Source organism: Eretmochelys imbricata, chromosome 10, assembly GCF_965152235.1.
Source record: "Eretmochelys imbricata isolate rEreImb1 chromosome 10, rEreImb1.hap1, whole genome shotgun sequence".
Lineage (NCBI taxonomy): Eukaryota > Metazoa > Chordata > Testudines > Cheloniidae > Eretmochelys > Eretmochelys imbricata.
The window spans coordinates 38,928,100-38,949,653 of record NC_135581.1 but is presented as its reverse complement, the minus strand read 5'-3'; the positions used below and the strand labels follow the sequence as shown (position 1 = coordinate 38,949,653).

General features: G+C 47.0%; 2 protein-coding genes across 12 annotated transcripts in view; one reads left to right on the top strand and one right to left on the bottom strand.

Moving 5' to 3' along the window:
- CCDC78 (coiled-coil domain containing 78) overlaps positions 1-21,554 on the bottom strand; it is a 69,716-nt gene that overhangs the window by 6,093 nt on the left and 42,069 nt on the right. For 4 of the 8 annotated variants that reach the window (XM_077829133.1, XM_077829135.1, XM_077829131.1 and 1 more), the window contains 10 exons: positions 20,069-20,157; positions 19,192-19,270; positions 18,175-18,300; positions 17,580-17,645; positions 16,708-16,919; positions 15,742-15,916; positions 14,704-14,747; positions 9,944-10,010; positions 8,411-8,511; positions 7,315-7,668 (listed from right to left, as the gene is read on the bottom strand). In XM_077829133.1, coding sequence (XP_077685259.1) covers positions 7,542-7,668; positions 8,411-8,511; positions 9,944-10,010; positions 14,704-14,747; positions 15,742-15,916; positions 16,708-16,919; positions 17,580-17,645; positions 18,175-18,300; positions 19,192-19,270; positions 20,069-20,157 — 1,086 coding nt within the window. In that variant the 3' untranslated portion in view covers positions 7,315-7,541. Of the gene's footprint in view, positions 1-7,314; positions 7,669-8,410; positions 8,512-9,943; positions 10,011-14,703; positions 14,748-15,741; positions 15,917-16,707; positions 16,920-17,579; positions 17,646-18,174; positions 18,301-19,191; positions 19,271-20,068; positions 20,158-21,554 lie in introns of those variants that run through there. The other 4 variants (XR_013347388.1, XM_077829132.1, XR_013347390.1 and 1 more) reach the window with 4 other exon arrangements.
- ANTKMT (adenine nucleotide translocase lysine methyltransferase) lies at positions 1,157-20,819 on the top strand. Of its 4 annotated transcripts, XR_013347391.1 has the most exons (8): positions 1,157-1,244; positions 1,430-1,593; positions 2,595-2,699; positions 3,663-3,803; positions 4,978-5,028; positions 14,814-15,010; positions 18,976-19,151; positions 20,130-20,819. XR_013347391.1 is itself a non-coding variant. In XM_077829138.1 (6 exons), the coding sequence occupies exons 1-6, from the start codon at positions 1,163-1,165 to the stop codon at positions 6,298-6,300; spliced, it is 729 nt and encodes a 242-aa protein (XP_077685264.1). In that variant the 5' UTR covers positions 1,157-1,162; the 3' UTR covers positions 6,301-6,693. The 4 variants fall into 4 exon arrangements, 2 of the variants coding, with proteins under 2 accessions (XP_077685264.1, XP_077685265.1); XR_013347392.1 differs by lacking the exon at positions 18,976-19,151; XM_077829138.1 differs by lacking the exons at positions 14,814-15,010; positions 18,976-19,151; positions 20,130-20,819 and adding an exon at positions 6,115-6,693.

The window sequence follows — 21,554 nt, the reverse complement described above, 5'->3', positions numbered from 1 at the left end:
CCACGGTACTCCCCTCATAAACTTCCCCAATACTCTCCACATCTAACCCTGGTAGCCCCCCCATCCAACCACAGTACGCCCTGTCATTAACTTCTCCGCTACCCACCCCCACCCCCCATCCAACCCCGGTAGCACCCATCATAACGTTCCCCAGTACTCTCCTCATCCAACCCCAGTACCCCCCATCATAATGTTTCCCAGTACCCCCATCCAACCCCAGTACTCCCCATCATAACCTTCTTCAGTGCTCCACATCCAACCCTGGTACCCCTGTCATAACCTTCCCCAGTACTCTCTGCATCCAACCCCAGTACCCCCTGTCATAACCTTCCCCGGTACCCCCCTGTCATAACCTTCTCCAGTACTCTCCCTATCCAACCACAGCACCTCCCGTGATAACTTTCTCCAGTGCCCCCCCATCATGCCCCAGCACCCCCCATCATAACCTTCCCCAGTTCCACCCCACCCAACCTGGGTACATCTCTCATAACCCTCTCCAGCTCCCCTCATCCAACCCCGGTGACCCCCTTCATAAACTTCCCCAATACTCTTCACATCCAACCCCGGTAGCCCCCTCATAACCTTCCCCCCAATCATAATGTTCTCCGGCACCCCCAATCCAACCGCGGTAAACCCAGTCATAACCTTCCCCAGTGCCCCCATCCAACCACAGTACCACCGACATAACATTCCCCAGTACCCCCCATCCAACCCAGGTATCCCCCCGTCATAATCTTTCCCAGTATCCCATCATCCAACCCTGGTACCCGCCCCGTTTAGCCCCGGAACCCCGCGTCACAACCTTCCCCAGTACCCCCTCCGTCCAGCCCCGGTACCCGCCCCCGTCATAACCTTCCCCAGTACCTCCATCCAAGCCCGGTACTGCCGATGGTTATGTTCTTAACCTCCAAGTCTGTGGCATCCCCTTAGGTGGGTCTCAAGCGGGGGAGCAGGGTGCAGTGTTTTGGAAGGGGGTTAACAGCTGCCTAAGTACCCAGCAGCGGAACTAACGTTGCTAAGGACGTGTTTCCCTCACGGACCACCTTTCCACAGTGACCAGAGTCCACGAGCGGGGCACCGCCCCCTCCTCATCACCAGAGCGGCGTGCGCGCCAAGACAGCGCGTCTAGGTACGAGAGTATACGCGGTGCATTATGGGGCGCATGCGGGTAGTTCGTGATGGCCTTTGTGTAAGGACGACTGATTTAAAGAAGCCACGGCCTCGAGCCTGCCTCGGCCCGCCAGGTGTGGGGAACGGGCCGGGGGAAGGGCGTACATGAGTACAGGTTCCTGAGGGAGGGTATAATAGTGGGGGTTGTACCGCCCTGTGTGTGCAGTGCAGTAAATACAAATACAGCATGCTGAATACGTGCCAAGTATGATTAGCTGGTTAATGAAGAAATCTCCTTCCGATCCTGGTGTTTTCACAGCTATGGATCCTGATGACCTGGAAGAGCTGGCAGTGGAGCTGCAAGGGAAGACTGTTGGTGGCTGGGGCCTTGTGCAGCTTGCAGCTGGCACAGGTTTTGCTGCCTATGTTATGTGGGCAGGAATTCTCATGCCTGGCTTCCGCAGAGTGCCTTTAAAGTTACAGGTAGATCATTCGCCAGGGCTTTTTCATGGGGATTTGTTCTGGTTTAAGAGAAGAGGCATTAAGTATATATTTAGCAGTGTGGGGGATGAATATTACCAAGCTTTTTATATAACATGATTTTGTTCCCCCAGTGTGGTTTATAAAGGCATCCTGGAAGGTGCATGAAACATTTCTTTACTATAGTGTTTCTGTTCTGTCACGTACCCACTGGTTATAGGGTCACTCATGAACTGGCCTGCTGGCAGAAGGATATTTGAGGCATTTGCTATGGGAAATAAAACCACATGAGAATTATTTTGTTAGTTTTTGTTCTTAGCAGCCTTGCCAAATGTCTCTTGTTTTAAGATGTTTAATTCTGAAAGCTCCCAAACCACTTTACAAATGCTGCACCTGAAATATAGCTGACATGATTAATATCTGTAAAGCTGTAAAGTGAGAAGATCTCTATGATAGGCTTCATTTTTAGTACTCTAGCTGTGTTTTGGTGAGAACTACTTAGGATCCAACCTTCTGCTTGGATAAGCTTCATTTAAATCAATCTACCAGCTATGGATCTGGCTCCTAATTTCCAGTTGCGTTTAGCATAGTGGCTGAGGCTAGCTCCTCTAGGTCTCAGTCCCCAGTTTGCTTTCTTCAGGTGGTTTCCTCCTATTCAGATAGACCTAATGTGTAGGTGACCAAAGCGACTACCCTTGACTTCACTTTATTGCCCTGATCTTGCAGTCAAATCCATATAGGCAAACCCTTGTGCCCATGTGGAAATCTAATGAAGTTAGTTGAGCTCTGGGCTATAACAAGTGTTTGCCTGTACAAATCCATCTGCAGGATTAGGCCTTGTTTGTAATGAATGTGCAGCCTGCACATGTGTGGAACTACATGTCCCAAAATACCATGCTATGCAGGATGCTTTACTGAATCCTGCAATACTCTGACACGACTGGAACACCAGAAAGGTAACTTGTGTTTGACTGGGGCTTATATTTCTCATTTCTCTAACCCAGGTGCCATATGTACCATCAAGTGCCAAGCAAGTTGAGAATGTGATGTCGCTGCTGAAAGGACGCTCTGGGAAGATGGTGGATTTAGGGTCAGGAGATGGCAGAATTGTAAGAGAGGAAAAAGTCCTCTTGTCTGATATTCACAGCTGCTGGTTTGCATTTTGAAGAGTTAATAGTGTTAAAGGTATCTCCCACTGCAAGATCTCCCACTGCAAGAGCATCCACATCCTGCTCCCTGTTACGTCAGTGTATATCTAGAGAAACTTAGTTGGGATTGCAGTAGGCTTACACCAGTGTAACTCCTTAGACTGGAAGCTCTTTCAAGGCAATTGCTCTTACCCATTCTCTGCAAAGACTTCCTGGGACTGGAGTAACTGTGAGTTGCTCCCTAAGGAGCATGCCTATGTCCCTTTCCTAGACTTGGACTCCTTAACGAATCTGGGACTGGAGCAGTTGAGAGCCCCCACACTGCTGTTACTCCTCACATCTTAGAATGACTCCTGCTGGGAAAGGAAGGGATTGGAGCAACTATAGTACCCCACAGCCAGTGGAAGGGAACCGCTTTAGCTTATCAGAAAAAAGTTCTGATAAGACTGGTACTTACAACCATGCTCATGCCTGTCTTGTCCCCTCCTCCTTTCCTCATTCTGAGTCTGAGCCTGCAAGGTGCTGACTGCCTCTTGGGAGGTCCTGAGCACACTGAACTGAGTGGAGTTGAAAATTCAGCCCTTCACAGGATCACGCCCTCAGTCTCTCTAGTCCACTGCCTCACTGATTTATCTTGAAGGACGTACCATGTTACATGTTGAGCTTTGCCAACTATCTTCTACACTGGCATCTGGTCATTAATCACCTACTCCTTACCTTCCTACCCCATTCCCTAAAAGAGCTGATTAGAGAATGCAGTGCAAGTAAATATACTCCTTATGGACAGTACTCTTATCCCATTCCCCACAGTGACTGCTCCTGGGAATGGAGTAGCTGGAAGCTCTCTGATCTACAGCCACTGCTCCAGAGATTATTTCAGGAACAAACATGGAGGTTTATTTTGGTTTCAATTCCTCTCTCCAGGTATTAGAAGCATATAAACGAGGCTTCAGACCAGCTGTTGGCTACGAACTCAACCCCTGGCTGTTGAGACTCTCCAACTATCGCGCCTGGAGGGCTGGGTGTTACGGGAAGGTTTTCTACCATCGGCAAGATCTATGGAAGGTAACTTCTTGTGATGGAGTCAGGACTCTGGATTTCTGAGCCTGCCTGACTACATTGTCTCTAAGATCAAAGGACCTACCACCTCTGCTAAACACAGACATCAGGGCTTTAGCCACGCTGGACAAAAGGTTCAGCATTCTCCTCCAAACCTACTTATTAGAGGCACTGGGTTTTTTTTCCCCTTTCCCCCACTGGAACTGTTCCTTGTGAATCAGATATACTTTGTGTGCTAGAAATTTTCCTCAGTTCCTACATCAGCAGCACTGTGGCAAAAGGGAGAAGAAAGCCACATTGGCTCTCTCTGTCCAATAATATTGAATTACTGTTAAGTCACCTTTGTAGGTTCCTCAGGTGTGTTTAGCTGGGATCATCCATCTGTTTTCCTTCTTCTGGCCTTTAACACACACAGCTGAAAATGATGTTGAAAACACTGAGGTCTGGAGAGCTGGGAAACTCTACAAGAGGGATATGAAAGAGCCCCCTAGCTTGCACAAATGTCCTTTCTCAGTGCAGCTGGAGGGCAAGCTTGAAGATGCTCCTCTCATATTGACCGTCTATAGCTGGGACTCTAGAAGTGCATTGAGCCTCCTAAAGATCTATTAGCAAAAGCTGAACCTCTCCACACATCTAAAACTAGGCTGGAGAAAACACTGGCGGGGATGGATTAGATCAGTGATTCTCAACCTACAGGCGGCTTGCAGCTCAATCAGCACACAGTTACAGCCCATGTGACATCCTCAGGGCCATACAGCTAGTGTATATATATTGTGTGAATGCAGCTCGCATAACACACACAGCCACATTGCGGCCCACAATGGTAAATAGGTTGAGAACCACTGGACTCTATGAACTAGTAAGTCAGTCCCATCTCTACATTTTGGGACCCTAAGATTTTATTTAATCTGTTATCAGAGACACACCTGCATCTAGTCTAGTAACAGGGTTTTTGCAGCACCTCCTGATAACAGCACAACTCTGCCCTCCCAAAAATCTCACTTGCTCAATATTATTGACCTCTTTGGGGTTTAGAATAACTTCCTGTATGTCAACAAGTGAAGTTTGACCCTTGTGCACAGACCTAAGATGCCACTAAGATCCTCTTTCCCCAGCACACATTGTACAATCCCCTCAGCCTGTTATTTCTCTCCCCTTGACTGACTTTATCCTCTTAAAGGTAAACGTGTCTGACTGCAACAACGTCTCTGTGTTCCTAGCTCCCAGTGTGGTAAGTCCAAGCGTGCTCTAGGGACAGGTACAGGAGGTTAAGGGTGAAGGGCTGGTTGACAATTTCATACTTCGTTGGGCAAATCAATGAGAGGGGAGGATACTCAGACTAATGGGATCATCCTGAATGTTGGCAAAAACCCTTAAGAAAATGGCACTAGAACTATATATGTTTCACATAACCAATCAAATCCTAGTGCAACTGCCTTAACAAGGCTGCTGTGAACACCTCCTAATGGCCCCATCATAGTCAGTGGGAGTTTTCGTTGAGCGGGGATAGTCCAAATGTTGGATCTGCTGAGAAACTGCCCACGTGTGCTGAGTATACACCTCTTACTGTATCCCCAGCCAGCTCTGTGAGATGCTGAGCACCGGCACGCCCAGTGACTACAGAGGTAGGTGAATGCAGTCAGCACATTGTGTAGCTGTAGGGATGGATACATCAAAGTTTGCATTTTGTGATTCAAAATTCCTAAACGTGCTGGGGTGCTGAACACCTGCGCCTCCTGCTTGTTTCAATGGGTGCAGCAAGTGCTCAGTGCATCTGCAGATCTGGCCTCAGTTCAGAGATTAAAAAAAGGGTTATCATAAACCCTGCTTATTCTGATAGACTGGCAATACTTAGAAGTCTTGCAACAGGGGCCTACTGAACTCCATCCCAGGTAGTGTTGAGATAAGTTTCTATGAAGCTATTATTTATTGCCCTGTGGATATTACCACTAAAGAATAAATCTTGCTGGCATTTACTTATCTCCAGGGAGCTAGCCCCCTTCTGGGCTATTACTGTTTACTGTTGAGATAAAATTAATTTTTGGACATAAAAGCAAAGCTCAATGAATGTGTCCTGGGGCTTCATCTATAAATGCGTTTCCACAATGCCCACCATAGTGGGGTCCGGATCCTGACTGGGGCCACTGGATGCCACTTCAATATCAATATTAATAATCAAAATGACAACTCTGCTAACCAATGGCAAACCTGCAAAAAGTCTCTAGAACGCATCACACACACACACACACCAACTTTTTCCCCTCCTTGTGATATCTGTGACTGTTAGTAACAGCTTCCCCTTCCTCCTCCCCATTAGCTACCTCTCCTAGAGACAAAGCTGCTTGCGGAACTGCCAGACGAGGCCCGTGTGGTGGCTGGACGCTTCCCCTTTCCCACCTGGATGCCAACCACCAATGTTGGAGAGGGTATGAACAGAAGCTGGGCCTATGATATCAAGACTGTACGGCAAACAAAGAACAAATTTGAGGGAAGCCCAGAATGAGTTGAGAGCCCAGCTGCAGCTGGGGTTTACAGCCTGGACAATAGCATTGGAGCCTCTGCAAATGTGTGTGCTTTTTTAGCCCCTCAGAACTGCTCTGGAGGGCAAATGCTGCCATAGTGTGGCTGTTCAGCTGAACAGCCCAGCAAGCATGGGGGTTGGGGGGGTGTTGCAATGAGAAGGGAGGGGTGATGATTTGCCAGACTTTACCCCATGTGCTCTGGCTTCCCTAGAACCAGAATCCTGGACAGCCTTTGAGCTGTGGAATTGGGCTGGAAATCCCCAAAGAATTGTCACAAGACTGAAGAGCTGAATCTTTGATTCTCGTTTGAAATAACTCATTTCTCTTCTTAATTTATTTGCAATTCATTTTCTAACAATAAAAGGGCTACGGGACTCTGTTCATTCTTCTGGCAGGGCTGGGGTGCTGCTTGCCCCTCACTGTAGACAGAGCCATTCTGGACTGTGTTCAGAATTCCCTGGGGGGAAGGCTCAATAATGCAGCTTCTCCAGGTCTCTCCTTTTCTCCCTGCTAATCAATTCCCTGTAGGTCTTCCTCACGTAATCCCCACCCAGCAGGCCCTTCTCCATGGAACAACTCACCATGAGTGCAGAGCAGTAAAGTCTCTTCAGTGCCCTGTGCATAAGAGCAACTGAGCTCAAATCCTAACCTGAACCCTACTTTAACTCCTCTCTAGCTCAGACAGGGGTGAGGTGGTGGGAGTTAGCACCGGTGAAGCACAGCACTTTGCAGCTGTTACAATGCTAAAGGCAACGGTCTAGCAGAAGGTGAAGGGAACCTGTTAATTCAGGTGCATAGTAAACTGAGTCCACCAGCTCTGCAGTAGACTAAGTTTGGGTGATGGTTCAACCCACTCTGGTGCTGCACTACCCTGAGGTATCAGCAATGGTGCTCTGCGGCTACTGAGCACTTCTGCAATAAAAGGGAAATCTTTATGGCCTGCTGGAGGGAGGGAAACTTGACAAAACAAGATAAAGTGGGAACAAAGCACTGAGTTTTGATCTTGATTTTTAGTAAATTTATTTACCTCTGTACAGTCAAATGTATACTGCTGATTTCCTTCTCAGCAAGTCCTAGTCCTCTAGTAAGAGGGCCCTAATGTGAAGAGCACTTGCTGGAGTGGATTATCTCTTGGTGTGCCAGAACACTGAATACTGCAGCCTGGCAGCAACTCAGTTTTATGTCCTTGTCTTTCCTATGATTGTCAGGGCCATGGCAAAAGCTACAGTTCAGGGCTGATGGTCCTTTTGGATCTCTGCATTAAGTGAGCATCAGAAGCCCCAGCACTGAATGCTCTGGGTGCCTCGCTCCCTACAAGTTTCCTTAACCTCAGGATCTCCTGCTTGTACCTGCAAGAAACACAGGTTACAAAGAAAAGCAATATCAACCTTGCATCAGCTGTGGTCATAAGAACTCTGCTGAGGACTGAGATTGTAAAGCCAATGTGAGGCTGAAGCCAAGTTCCCAAACGCTATCCAGACGGGAAAACTACAGCTAAGGGCAGTGCTACATTTGTCCCAACACTTCATGTGAACTGATACCTAGGAACTCAGCCAAGGGATTCCATCAGCAACAAGCCTGGGAGTTACACCAGGCATGATTTTGGTCCTCTGTTTTTAAGAGCAATTAGTTGCAGTTGTACAAGCTAAGTGTAATAGCACCTCCTGGTGGTGGAAGCACTAGCAGCTTCTCTCCCTTGCTGTGGCTGTGATGAACCAGTTGGAGACAGCGGACATGTTAAATGAGTTACAGAGTGGAAAGGCTTTGAATTCTAGACAGTCTTTCCCCACTCACCCCCTCCTTAGCCTCCTACACAGCTTTCATCATCTGCAGTGTGGGCTGCAGCCCAGAGGAAGGAAATATTATGTCCCTAGAAAGAACAGATGCAAACTCCCTTGATCATGCTGAGCTACTGATATTGCCAGCTGTTCACACAGCTGGATTCACTTTCAAACATTAGCTGGGCTGCACTGTGGGAAGGCAGCAGTTAGGTCAGGTGTCTACACTGGAGCAGTTATCACAGTATTCATCAGCCCTGGAAGTAAGCCTTTTGCATGGGGCACAGGACAGATGAAGGGATCCCCATCTCACCTTGCAAGATGCTTATCTACATATTCCTGCAGCTCCAGCACCTGCTCTTCTGCCACAATTGCCTGAGTCAGCAGCTGGCTTCTCTCCCTCTCCAGATCCTCCTGGGGGCAGAAATAGCAAGGAGAGAACAAGAAGTGATAAGGGAGTGCTTTGTGGGAAGCACTGGACTGGTGCTGACTCTTCCCTCTGAAGTGGTCATCAAATCAGAGGCTACTGAATTTCTCATGCACGCATCCTCCAGCCCTGAGATTTCTGGGCATTAAGCTAAATAAGCTGCCCGGTTAACTGAAAATCAGAACAACATTCAGACACATGAGCCTCCCAAAAAGCCAAACCACAGGTGTTCAGTGCCCTGAAAACAATGACATCCTACCAGTGCAGCCAGCTTGGAGACACTGTCAGGTGCATTGAGATGGGCTGAGAGGGGAGGTGCTGTTTAATATCAAAGCCTCCTGTTACACGATCAGCAGGAAAGAGTGTTAAATCCAGGCCTAAAACACCCCCAGTTATCCCCAGACAACCACCTCACAACCTACTCTCTCCACTAGGGCGATGTGGGGATTGGTAGTGTGGCTTCCAGATGTACAGCATTGGAATGTATATGACCTCCATCCCCTTCCCTTGCAAGAGTTTTTAAAGAGATCTTCCCTTTATAATAATAATCTCTGGCTCTTATTTAGTGCTTTTCTTCAGTAGATCTCAAAGTATTTTACAAAGGAGTATTATCCCCATTTTACAGCTGGGAAAACTGAAGCACAGAGTTGTGCTATGACTTCCCCGAGGTCACCCAGCAGGCCAGTGGCCAAGCCGGCATTATATCTCCTGAGGTTTTATTACAGTGCTCTATCTGCTAGGCCACACTGCTTCCCTCCTTTAGTCCTTGTCTAAATGAAATTTTAAAAAAAACAACCAACCATGTGACCACAAAGTGTTATATGATTTCTCCTAACTTGTATGGACAGAAGAAACGATAGGAAAGCATGTTTTGCTTCGGTGTCTATAGCTAATCCAGACTAGGAAATTGAAGCCCTGCTGCAAATGCTTCCAGCAGTTGTCCCCCCGCAACCCAGCACTGAAAGTGATTGAAGTGCTAGAGTACTGCAGGCAACAGTGTTTCAGAAACTGTGCTTGGGGTCTCTGCGACAGCCTTTCCTTCTGAATGTTTCCCTTCTTTGTATTCACCAGTGGTAGTAATAAAGGGAGCGCTAGTGTTTTTAACTACCATGGCAACCAACCCTGCTCAGGGCAAATCTAGACAACATGGTGGTAAAACTGCCACTGGCCACAAGCAGCTTGTCTGCTCTGGAGCTGCCAGTGGTGTTATCTCCCAGTGGAGCTGCACTGCTGCTGGTGCACAGATGGGAAATGTTTTGGAAGAGCTCCAGCAGGTAGCAGCATGTTAGATCAAGAAAAGCATCTGTCCTGGGAATGAACATGTAATGGTAACGGTGGCAGTGACCATTACAATTGCAGAAGTGCTTGGTCTATGCTTAGCCCTCTTTTCAGTCTGCCTCAGAACAGAAAGTATTTTACCTGCGTGGTATGTGTGAACTCCTGGAGCTGCTTTCTGATCTCTGCCCAGCCCACCTCATCCAGCTTGCTAGGATAGAGCAGCAGATGTTAGTTACAATCATGTATACAAAGCCAGACCATCCCTAAACCATGGGGCTTGGCATGGCCGCCAGACTGCTACTGCCTTTTCAGCACCCTAGAAAGCATAAATTTCAGATCATCTTCCAGCCTGATTCCCTGCATGGCTACAGAGCACACCTCTATTCCTTCACCTGCCTGGGCAATGAGAGTCACAGGTCCTATAACCTGGATCTCTGCTGAGGTGGCTGGATTTGCCCTTAGTTTACATCATCAAAACAGACATGAGAAGGGACTCAGTGCAGAAATAATCATTAACCTGACTCACTAGGGTTGAACTTTAAGGGAAAAGAGGTGAGAGGCAGAACAAATGCCAAACACTAGCACTTAATTCTTTTTGTGCTTCTGCACAAATCCACACATTCTGAAGTGGAGTGTAAAAACGGTGACAGATGAGCTAATTATGAAGAAATAGGCAGCCAAGCCATGGGAAAGTTCTTCCTATTCTGTCCTGGACTGAATAAGTAAAATATAGGTCACATCTGATGGCCAGGGGATTTTGATTATATAGAAAGAATGGTATGAAATGAGAAATGCATTGTGTTCAAACTCTAGCCCATATAGAAGTTAGAGGCTTAATTGGGATTGAAAGAGCTCCCTCTGGTGACTGTGTTAACAACTGAAAAAAAGTGAGCTGTAGCTCAGGAAAGCTTATGCTCAAATAAATTGGTTAATCTCTAAGGTGTCACAAGTACTCCTTTTCTTTTTGCGAATACAGACTAACAAAGCTGCTACTCTGAAACCTTTCTGGACGAAGGGGATTTTAATTTTATATAAGTAAAATAGTTAAGAGATCAAAAATAACAGCAAAATACATATGTTTAAATAGTAATGGAAATACAGCAATAGCTCTCAGTGAATCAACTCTGTTAACAACATGCATTTGCAGTGTTCTAGCTGTATTGCTCTCAGGATATGAGACACAAGGGGGGTGAGGTAATGTCTTTTATTGGATTAACTTCTCAACAGAAGTTGGTCCAATAAAAAAAAAATTCCTCACCCACCTTGTCTCTAACAATATGCATTGTCAGTCTAGTAAAAGGAGGGAGATCATGGCAAGGATATAAACAGAAAATAAATGTCATTACAAGTATGGATAGAACTAAACTCTAAAAGAAACTTAACAGGAAGATGCATTACTAAGGTCCAGATTCTGCTACTTTTGTCCCTTACTCCTCAAGTAGTCCCATTGAAATAAATGGATGCGCTCAAGGATTAAAGTATTGCTCAGCACAGGAAATGATGGCAGAATCACGCATAGAGCTAGCGCTCATTTCTAGAGACACTTGGTAACCATGTAGCTTAGGGTCTCACTGATTCAGAAGAGTTACATATTTGAATCTCTTTAAAACTGAATTTCTGTTTGAAATATGTCACACTAGAGACTCCATGGGTAAGGCTTTAATATAGTTTATATTATAAACTGAATTCTCTTTCTCATTCACACACCCCAATTTCAAGGGGGGGAGGATGATTTCCACCTACCATTTCTCACATGAAGTCATTCACAGAAAAGTGTTCAGGAAAGTGTCAGATTAATTGGACAAGTATTCTGGTTGATAGAGGTTCATATCCTACCCTCATCACCAGGGGATCTAAGCACTTTCCAGTAGCACATTAAGAAATTTTACTACGGTCTGTTACGTGTCTGTTCTCTCATCCTCTTCCCAAGGAGAGAATTGGGTGTGCAGTGTAATGTTCTGCTGTGGTAGGGTATTTACAAGAATGAGGTGTTGAAGAGGGGGGAATTTTTTTCTGAAAATTATTCTCTCTGTCCACTCATAACTCCAAAGCAGCTTCATCTAAGAACTCCTAGCTTCTGTTATACTCTAATCTACAGTGACAATAGTGCATGGGACACCTTGACCAAGCTGGAGCATAAAAGCTGTTACTCATTAGAGACAGAGCCTGATACTCCACTGCCCTGCCCTGGTGCCATTGTGTAGACCTGTTGAAAGGAAGTGCCAAGTGCGTGTGAAATGGTAACAAATCAGATGACTAGTGTTTTATGCCCACTTTGTCCTAGTGTCAATCACTGCATGGGGAATTAGGCAACAGAGAAACAGGCCCTGAATTTGTTGGTCTTATATGTAATAGCTTTTGGGAGGGGTCTAGTACAAGCTCCACTGTGTAATCTAAGCTTTCATTGAAAAAGAAATATGTTTCTAGCCCTCTCTGTTGGGAAGACAGAGTCCTCTGTGCTTACAAGTTTAGCAGGGTGAAGTTACCAAAAAATAATAGGCTATTCATGGTGGAAAAACTGTAGTCCCTCCAAGTTACTCTCCCTCTCCCCTCATCTGCCAATCATCAGAATTTCTACTGATTCTTCAAGTTCAGCATAGCGAGTATCTTTAAACACATGCCCATAGTGTGGTAGTACTGAGGACAGCAGCAATGGCAGGCCCTTCTCACCCTGTATACTTCCCTGCTCTTGATTGCAGAATCTCCTCTTAGTTCCTGAGTCACTATTACTTCCTATCACTAGAGCCCTGCAAATCTGCAGCTATCCACTTTGTATCCACGGACCGTGTTTGTGGATCAGATGCGGATAAAACTTTGTATACGCACAGGGCTCTACCTATCACTGCTGCCTGGAAAGATGGATCCCTTAGAGAGAAGTGTGGACAGTGTCCTCTTTAGACCCTAAGGACACGAGACCATGTGTGTCTCCTACAGCTGCAGGGCCCCCTGCAGGAGGCATATTTCTAACCTTAACAGTTTTATACTAACACAGGGGTCAGCAACCTATGGCACACGTGCCAAACATGGCAAGCGGGCCAATTTTTAATGGCACGCTGCTGTCTGCCAGACCCGGGCAGACAGCAGCGTGCCACTAAAAATCCTGCCTGGCCTGGCCCACTCTTTTCCGTGGACGATCAGCTGACAGCCCTTGCTACGGAGGGGGAGAGGAAAAAGTGGGTGAGAGGTAAAAGCGGAGCCGCAGCGCACTCTCTGCTCCAGGGATCTTGGGGAAGGGGGTGGAATCAGGGCATATCCCCTCCAGCCCCCTGCCGTGAGCCGCTCAGGCCTAGCCCTCTGCCCTGACCCCTGTACCCCCCCACACACCCCAGCCCTCTGCCCTGACCCCTGAACCCTCCTCACACACACCCAGCCCTCTGCCCTCACCCCTGCACACCCCACACACCCCAGCCCCGTGTCCTGACCCCTGCACCCTCCCCCCCACAACCCCAGCCCTGACTCCGGCACCCCCCCACATACCCAGCCCCCCCAGCCCTGACTCTTGCACCCTCCTCGCACACCCCCATCCCCATGCCCTGACTCTTGCACTCCCCACATCCCCACTCCCACCCTGAGCACCAAACGGGAGCTCCTGCACACACACCCACACCCACATTCCCACCTGCACCCCTCGCACCAAATGGGAGCTGCCCAGGTAAGCACTCCACACCCAAACCTCCTGCCCCAACCCTGAGCCCCCTCCCTCATTCTAGCTCCTGACTAGACCCTACACCCCAACCCCCAACCTGCTCCTTCACCCCCAGCCCTGTTCTCAGCACACTCCCACCCTCATCTCAGTGCAGAGAGAGGAAGAGAATGGCTAGAACCAGGGAGAAGGTAGGTACCTACTCTATGTGGACAGGGCCAGGACCGGCAGCAGGCTGAGCGGGGCCGGCAGCCGGGACCCTGGCTGGCAGGAGCCGGGGGACAGAACCCCAGACCGACAGCAGGCTGAGTGGCAGCGGGCCGAGCCGCTCAGCCCACTGCCAGTCTGGGGTCCTGGCCACCGGCCCCGCTCAGCCCACTGCCAGTCTGGGGTTCTGGCTGCCTGCTCCTTGCCAGCCAGGGTCCCGGCCGCAGGCCCCACTAAGCCCGCTGCCGGCCTAGGTGAATGGAACCCCAGGCCGGCAACGGGCTGAGCGTGCCAGCAGCGTAAGATCAGCATTTTAATTTAATTTTAAATGAAGCTTCTTAAACATTTTGAAAACCTTGTTTACATACGACAATAGTTTAGTTATATAATATATAGACTTATAGGGAGAGACATTCTAAAAAACATTAAAATGTATTATTGGCACGCGAAACCTTAAATTAAAGTGAATAAATGAAGACTCGGCACACCACTTCTAAAATGTTGCCGACCCCTGTACTAGCATCTGTTCTCTCTCTGTGAGCTCGGTAATTAGAGTCTCAGTAGAATAACTGAGTAGTGAGGAAAGAAAGATAACTCATCAAAAACTACTGAATAAGTGACAAGCAGCCAAATCTAGGAGGTACCAGACACAGTTGTGGCACACCTGCACCAACCCCTGCTCCACCCAAAACTTGCAAGCATGTTCATGTACTGTGAGAAAGCAGAAACAAGACTTCCCTGATTCTTTAAGGACACAGGTAGTCCCATTTAAATCAATGGCACTACAAGTATGATTAAAATTAGGGCCTCAATGGCTACCTCATTTCCAGACTAAGCATGCTGTACCTGACAAAACTGACTTTTCTACTTACTACGTTTTTGTACATATTAAATTATTTCAGTCAGCACGGCCTCTCCTGTCCTTATTTATTTCCTTTCCCCAAACAGCTGAAGCAGCTCTGGATCCGTAGTGTTATGCAGAGGGATGAAGGAGGCAGCCACCTTTGACACGGAGATTACAATACCAATTACATAAATGGAAGCTACTTACTGGTGAAGAGATGGTCCTAGTGCAGAGCTTTCACGCAGTCTTTTCTATAGGCAAAGGAAGAACATCATCTTTGTGAGCATTAACCCAATGGAATCCCTGTTTCTTTGCAGGGCCAGCATTGGACACATCTCTGTTGTTGTAAATGGCCACCACTGACACCAACAAGGAAGTGCTGTGCAAGATGATCTCAAGGCTTGTGGCTCTTCCTCTCTACTGGGAAGTAAAGCTAGCTCATTTGAACTTAGGAACATAACTGCTCTTGGACAAAATTAAGGAGAGGAAATGGATAAAACTGGAATCTTTCCAGGTACTGTCTGCCATTCAATTCCTTGTATATTTTATTTTGCTGAGACAGTAAAGCCTCTAAGGACAGTGAAATCTTTGCTCTGCCCTCTCTTGCCTCCCTGGCTTTTCTCCAAAAAGTGAGGCTGCAACTATAGTATCCTTAAGGTAGTTATGGACTAGCAGCTCTCACTGCTACCACGACAGAACTACTGTGAGAGCAGCAGTACCTGCTACCAGAGTCGACCCCTTCTTCCCAGCCTATTCACTCGTTAGCTTCCTCCACAATCCCCAGACTGAAGAATAAACAACCCTCCCCCACAGATCTCTGTCATCCCTACAACCTCTCTGCAGTGTGCAAACCTACACACTGTAGAGGTCCAGCAGGTACAACTATACTAGACATGACAACTGTGATCAGGTGTCCCACCTCCTCACAGTTGTCACAAGGAGAGGCACAAAGGGACGGAGAGCATGGGCCATTGCTGGTGCTGCCCCCCAGAAGGGCAGCCTGGGCTACAACAAACACTAGAGCAGTGGTTCTCAACCTGCAGCCCAATCAGCACACAGCTGCAGCCCATGTGACATCCTCAGGGCCATACAGGTAGTATTGGATGTGGCCCACAATGGTAAATAGATTGAGAACCACTGCACTAGAGGATCAAGAGGGGAAAATGAGAGATCAAACTGAACCTCTCTTTCCACCTGACAAGTCCACTCCCTGCACAACAGCAATGCAGTGAAGCATGTGGTTACCTTCTCCTGCAGTTCATGCAGCTGTGTCTCTAGTTTTGCTTTGTCCTCTCGCAGCTGGTTTAGCTCCTGGGTTGTGCTTGTCAGTAGCTCAGAATCTGTGATGGTGAAATGGAACTCAGGAGGGCCTGGGTCTATCTTGCTGCCACCCTGAGACTGGATCTGCTCACGCTGCATCCTTAAAAGAAGCCAGCAGGGTAGTCAAACAACAAGTAATAACAATGAGGGAGGCAGCATCAGCTCGGTAAATTACTGTCCACTTGTTTCTGCATATCTGATACCAATGAGAGGCCAAGCCACACACTGAGATGAGTAGAACCAGCCAGAAGCATTCATACTATTCTTTGGCATGTTTCTGCTAACAGAGAGAATAGAGGAACTCAGAGTTCCATCAAAGCCAGTGCTTCTCAACTATTACCTACAGTCCTATCTGCTGGGAAAGACAATGGTACATGGTTGTGTTTTAGGGAAGGGCTCTATGAAATGAGAAGGACACAGCATCAAGTATGGAGCAAGTGTTGCATGGAAGGATTATGTAGCATGAGGTAACCCTGGTTAGAAAAATTAAAGTAAGTGCTGTGCATTTATACTGCACCTCTTGCCTATAGAGCTTTACAAAGTTTAGCAAGTGTCTTAATTCACATTTTACATAGTGGGAAACTAAGGCACAAAGAATGCCTGAATTTTGAGAAGAGTCCCAATTTTGGGTACATAAGTTGAGATGCTTTGCTCCTGATTTTCAAGGGTGTTTAGCAAGTCAAAAACAGAACCCAAGTTTCCAGATCACAAATTCTCCGCTCCAACCACTAGCCTCTGGTTGCCTCTCCACCATTAATGGAGGATGGTGTAGTGTTGCTCTGAAGGACTATAGAGCACAAGTTGTTCTAAGCAGTCCTTCTTATTTGGGTGCTTTAGCGGAATGATGATCTTTCATGGCTACAGAAAGCACTCAAAAGCCCCCTGACCTACCTATAAGCAATCAGCAGGTTTTCATGTGTTTTGATGAGGTTCTGCATACGCTTCTTGTAACCGCGCACAGCTCCAGCCAGCTGCTCCTCCCGAGATTTATGGGCAGCCCGGATGTCCTTCAGCATGCCATCCACAAAGCACTTCATGTAAGCATGGTCAGCTGGTACTTTGTTGGGCCCCTTAGAAGCATTTGATTTGCTGTCCATATATTCCTTTAAACACAGAGAAGGAAATCAGCTCAAGCAGACTGCTGGACACAGAATGGCTGTTTCCTAAGACACTCAACCAATGTATTAGGGTGGCTACTCCCTGTCCTGCACAGGAGAACTCATCATCATCAGAATGCTTAACATTTACAGTACTTTCCAATTAGTAAGTCCAGTACAAACTAACTAGCCTCCAGCAAGTGGGGAAAACGAGGCACAGAGACGTTAATGCCTTGGACACACAGTGAGTCAATGGCAGAGGTGAGAATGCTGGCTTCTATTCCTCTGCTCACTCCATTAGGCCACACTATCTCTGACTCCTTGTTTGTTCAGAAGATTACAGAGCTCTATTAGAAACTGAGCTGTTCTTCTTAGCAAAGGTTCCTTTCAGTTGTTCTCTTGATCCATCACCACACTGCAATCTCTTGCAGCTGTTGGCAAAGACTGTACTGCTACCTAGGATGGAGAGACTAGCAGATTTCTTCCAAGATATGGCCAGTTTTCCTCAATGAACTGTCCTGCAGAATGTACTCAGGGATCAGTGTAGGTCCTATGCCATGAAGTCTAACACTTCTGCAGTGCTCTGAGTCCTCATTGATCCCCTGGAAAACTCATTGCATGCCAGAGAAGTGTATTCCCATAATAACCTTAGGCCACTCATGTTACCAGATTCTGTGATACAGCAGGAAAGGTGAAGAGGCCATGGATCATGGAGGGTGTCAGTGTTTCCTCCTGGAGGAACAAAGGGAGGATTCTTTTACCACAGACGATGGAGTCAGCACACTGTGAAGCCAAAAGTGGCACAGTCTGGCCTGCTGAGAGAGACTTCCAGGGCACTGGATTTAAAAGCCAATTGAAAAGTAGCCATAATAAATAAAATGAACGTGCAATTAAAATAACTTGACCGAGAGAGAGACGTGGCAGAGACTCGGTGATAGTTCTGGGCTGTCACATGGGAAATCTGGGTCAGGCAATGATTTGGGTACTCCTGCCCCCAGACTCATGGGCTGCAATCAGAATACATGCAGCGTATTGTTAGACTTTCATAAAGAGGGAGAAAAGATCCCATTCTTCAACTCTCCCTAGCAGCCACCTGACAGAGTGGTATTACTCCACTAGCCTACAGCACGAAGAGGGAAACAGTAGAGTTTTAAGAGCAGTGGGCAGTGGCCAAATTCAAATGTCTGCATGTGAAACAGGAAGGAATAACTAAACCCAAAGAATGGAAATGCAGATGCCCATACATGGCAGGGATCCTCACCACCAGGTCCTTGATGTATTGAGTAAGACGACAGCGATATTCCTCATTCAGCTCCTTCAGCTGAAGCTGCAGTTGGGAATTCTCAACCTCCACCTCCTTGAGCTGGCTCTGAGAGGTGAGCAGCACCTACAGCACAAGAAGCATACAGTCACCCCAGGGAACCAGGTTCTTCCCTGGGCCTCCTATTGGCCAGCTGAGCTTTAATCACTAGTACTCAATAGGAAAAGGAAGGTTAACTTAGAAACTTTATTCTCAAACAGTCCATTTTCCCAGGAAAAAGTCACTATTAAAAAGCAGGGCATAAGGGACCACATCAGACTGTTCATAAAGGGCAGAGAGGGAGGGAAGATTCTGCTGTCATCCAAGAACAACCCAGGAAATGTTTACTGCACCCATTCCCCAAATATGCTGCCCATCCCCCAAAGAATCTGGGCACCAATTGATTGGCACCTTCCCTCTGGTGATCTCAAAACACTTTACAAGCATTATGGAATGACGTTTCAGAACCTTGTGAGGGAGGAAATTCTTATTGCCTCTATTTTATAGCTAGGAAAACAGAGGCAGGGAGCTGTTCAATAACTAAAAATTGGACTAAGACTCAGCAACTCATTTATGTGGCCCCTTAGTATTGAGGAACTGAATCTTCCAGGTACTAAAGGGGTTAGTTTATCCAGAAGAATGACAGTTTCTGGCTTCCTAGAGACAGAAGCACAAAACTTAACACATCCATGGAGGATGAGCTGGCCCTGCTCCATAGTGCTATACAAATGTGCTGAACACAGGTGTTTCTCCTTGATATAGTCTGACCCTGCTATCAGAAACAGCAGTCGAGATTGATCAAGCCCTCCTGCAGAATGAGATGCTGACAAAACTTCATGGAGGGGAGACTTCCAGGTCAGAGCCTCACCCATCTTGCTATTGGCTCCAAGTTACTAGCGTATGGTGCTGTACAACCAAAGGAGGAGCTGACAATCTCGGTGAGTCACAGTGTCAGAGGATGGGTCCTAGGGATCTTACCGCTGACTGCTCCACCAGTTTGTGCTGAGTATTGCGAATCACTCTTTTGGCCTGCTGCAGCTCCTTCCCCATTGCCACCCTGCATACACAGAATGGGGGGACATGTCACCTTAATCACTGAGGTGCTCTTCCATAAATGGCTGTTCCATTGTCCCAGAATACTGTCCACGCCATTTGGCATACTGTAGTGCTTAAGGCAAGGAACCAATAGTATTGATTAGAGCCAGAAAAAGCACAGGCAGGAGCTATGCACCTGTCCTACCCCACAACTCCATGCAACTTTGCCAATTTATGTCCTCAAGGCTGAGCAACGCAAAAAAGCCTGATATCCTGGTACAGGTATCTCTTAAGCAGATATTACAAACTGTGGCCCACTATATGCTGGGCTGAGACCATCAAACTCTGCTCACTTGAAACCAAAGGCAAATTTCATTCCAAGCCTACTAATGTGAAAGGGAGAGCAAAGCCCCTCTAGTCACAGCCTTTCCCCTAGCATGGGCTGAGCTTCTCAGTCTCTGCCTATTGATGGAAGAAAGAATGATCATATGCTTAAGACACAGGAACTCAGGAGACCTGGGCTCTGTTCATGCTCTGCCACAGATTCTCTGTGTGATCCTGGGCATGTCAGTTAGGCTCCAGTTTTCAAAGGGGCATCAAGGATTTAGGGACCCAAATTCCACTGACCTTCAATAGGAGACAGACACCTAAAATCCACAGGGCCCCTTGAAACTTGCAGCCTTTATCTCTGTGCTTTCGGTTTCTCGCTGTAAAATAGGGATGCTATTCAATTCATTCATGTTGGTGAGGCTGAGATATTCCAGTGCGAGGGGCTAGGCAAACAACTCTACTAGGGGGTGGGATGGCCTCAAACACTCACACTCTCTGTTCCAGCTTCTGTTGCTGAGAGTCATACGTTTGCTTCATTTTTTCAATCTCAGCTTTTCTGTGATCCTGGTTTCCAAGCAACTAAAAGACAAGAATGAATGGGGAAGATGAAAGGCATCCTGCAAAGAGAATGACTGAACTGCAGAGAAAGCTCACTGAGAAAGAAAAAATTACCAGTTACCTAACGGATTGCCACTCGCTGGAATGATACGTGCTAAAGGGGGTGAAGTGAAATGCAGGGGAAAGGGCAGACGGAATAGGGAGCAGCTAATACACTAAAATACAGCTAATACAATAGGAAGGTTGTGTTAAATCTATCCTGGCTGTATAGCGTGGAAGTATAACATTGTATAAGTATGGCGTTGTATAAGGGGACATGCTGGATACATTGTATATGAGAGGGCATGCCAAAACATGTTACAAAGTATCTGAGGGAGCACATGTAGGGACAGTTAGCTTTTGAATGGAGAAGCAATTAAGATAGAGCCAGCACGTCTAAGAAGCAGGCATCAGAATGGAAGGTGTGAAGGGCAATTAGTTAAGTTAACTGGAAGCTGTTAAAGGAGATTGTTAAGGGTGGCAGGTAATTGAAGATACCTGACTGGTCTCAGGGATCTCGAAGGGTGGTGACTAAAATCTTTTTTCTTCTTTTGTCTGTAACTTCTCTGTAACTTGTTCTCCAAAAACTGTATAAATTAAGAGACACAAGCCCCACTCGGGGGGCTCACTTCTAAATGTATTAGCAGAGCAGCTTTGCTAATAAAACAGAGTGGTCTGATAAATTGTGAGTCTGAGTCAAACTTTGACAATAGGTATCATCACACTAAGTGTGGACTCAGATGAGATGTGGATAGGAGAGTCAGATTACCATGAGAAACTAAATGGTTGGTACTGAAGCACGAGTCAATATCACACAAATGATGAGGCAACTGAGGCAAGAGGCTACTCCAGCCCAGCATTCTCGGTTTGCTTTATCACCACCACCTCCAGGGGGTTGTCTATATCCCTAGCAGAGCTCTCAAGATCCCTCTCATTCAGACCACCCGTTCAGCCAAGGAATGAAGGCTAATACTTTTTTCCCCAGTGGGATTTACAAAGCTTTTGATCCGGTCTCCCACAGTATTCTTGCCAGCAAGTTAAAGAAGTATGGGCTGGATGAATGGACTATAAGGTAGATAGAAAGCTGGCTAGATCACCGGGCTCAATGGGTAGTTGGCAGCTGGTATCAAGCAGAGTGCCCCAAGGGCCGATTTTGTTCAATATCTTTATTAATGATCTGGAGGATGGTGTGGATTGCATTCTCAGCAAGTTCGCAGATGACACTAAACTGGGAGGAGTGGTAGATACTCTGGAGGGTATCTGGTAGGTACTCTGGAGGGTAGGAATAGGATACAGAGGGACCTAGACAAATTAGAGGATTGGGCCAAAAGAAATCTGATGAGGTTCAACAAGGACAAGTGCAGAGTCCTGCACTTAGG

Bases quoted from the DNA above. Each gene is read 5' to 3' on its own strand.
- ANTKMT (XM_077829138.1), top strand. From the start codon at position 1,163: ATGCGGGTAGTTCGTGATGGCCTTTGTGTAAGGACGACTGATTTAAAG. The intron at 1,245-1,429 runs GTGTGGGGAACG...GTGTTTTCACAG, and splicing joins AGCCTGCCTCGGCCCGCCAG to CTATGGATCCTGATGACCTG. The intron at 1,594-2,594 runs GTAGATCATTCG...TCTCTAACCCAG, and splicing joins GAGTGCCTTTAAAGTTACAG to GTGCCATATGTACCATCAAG.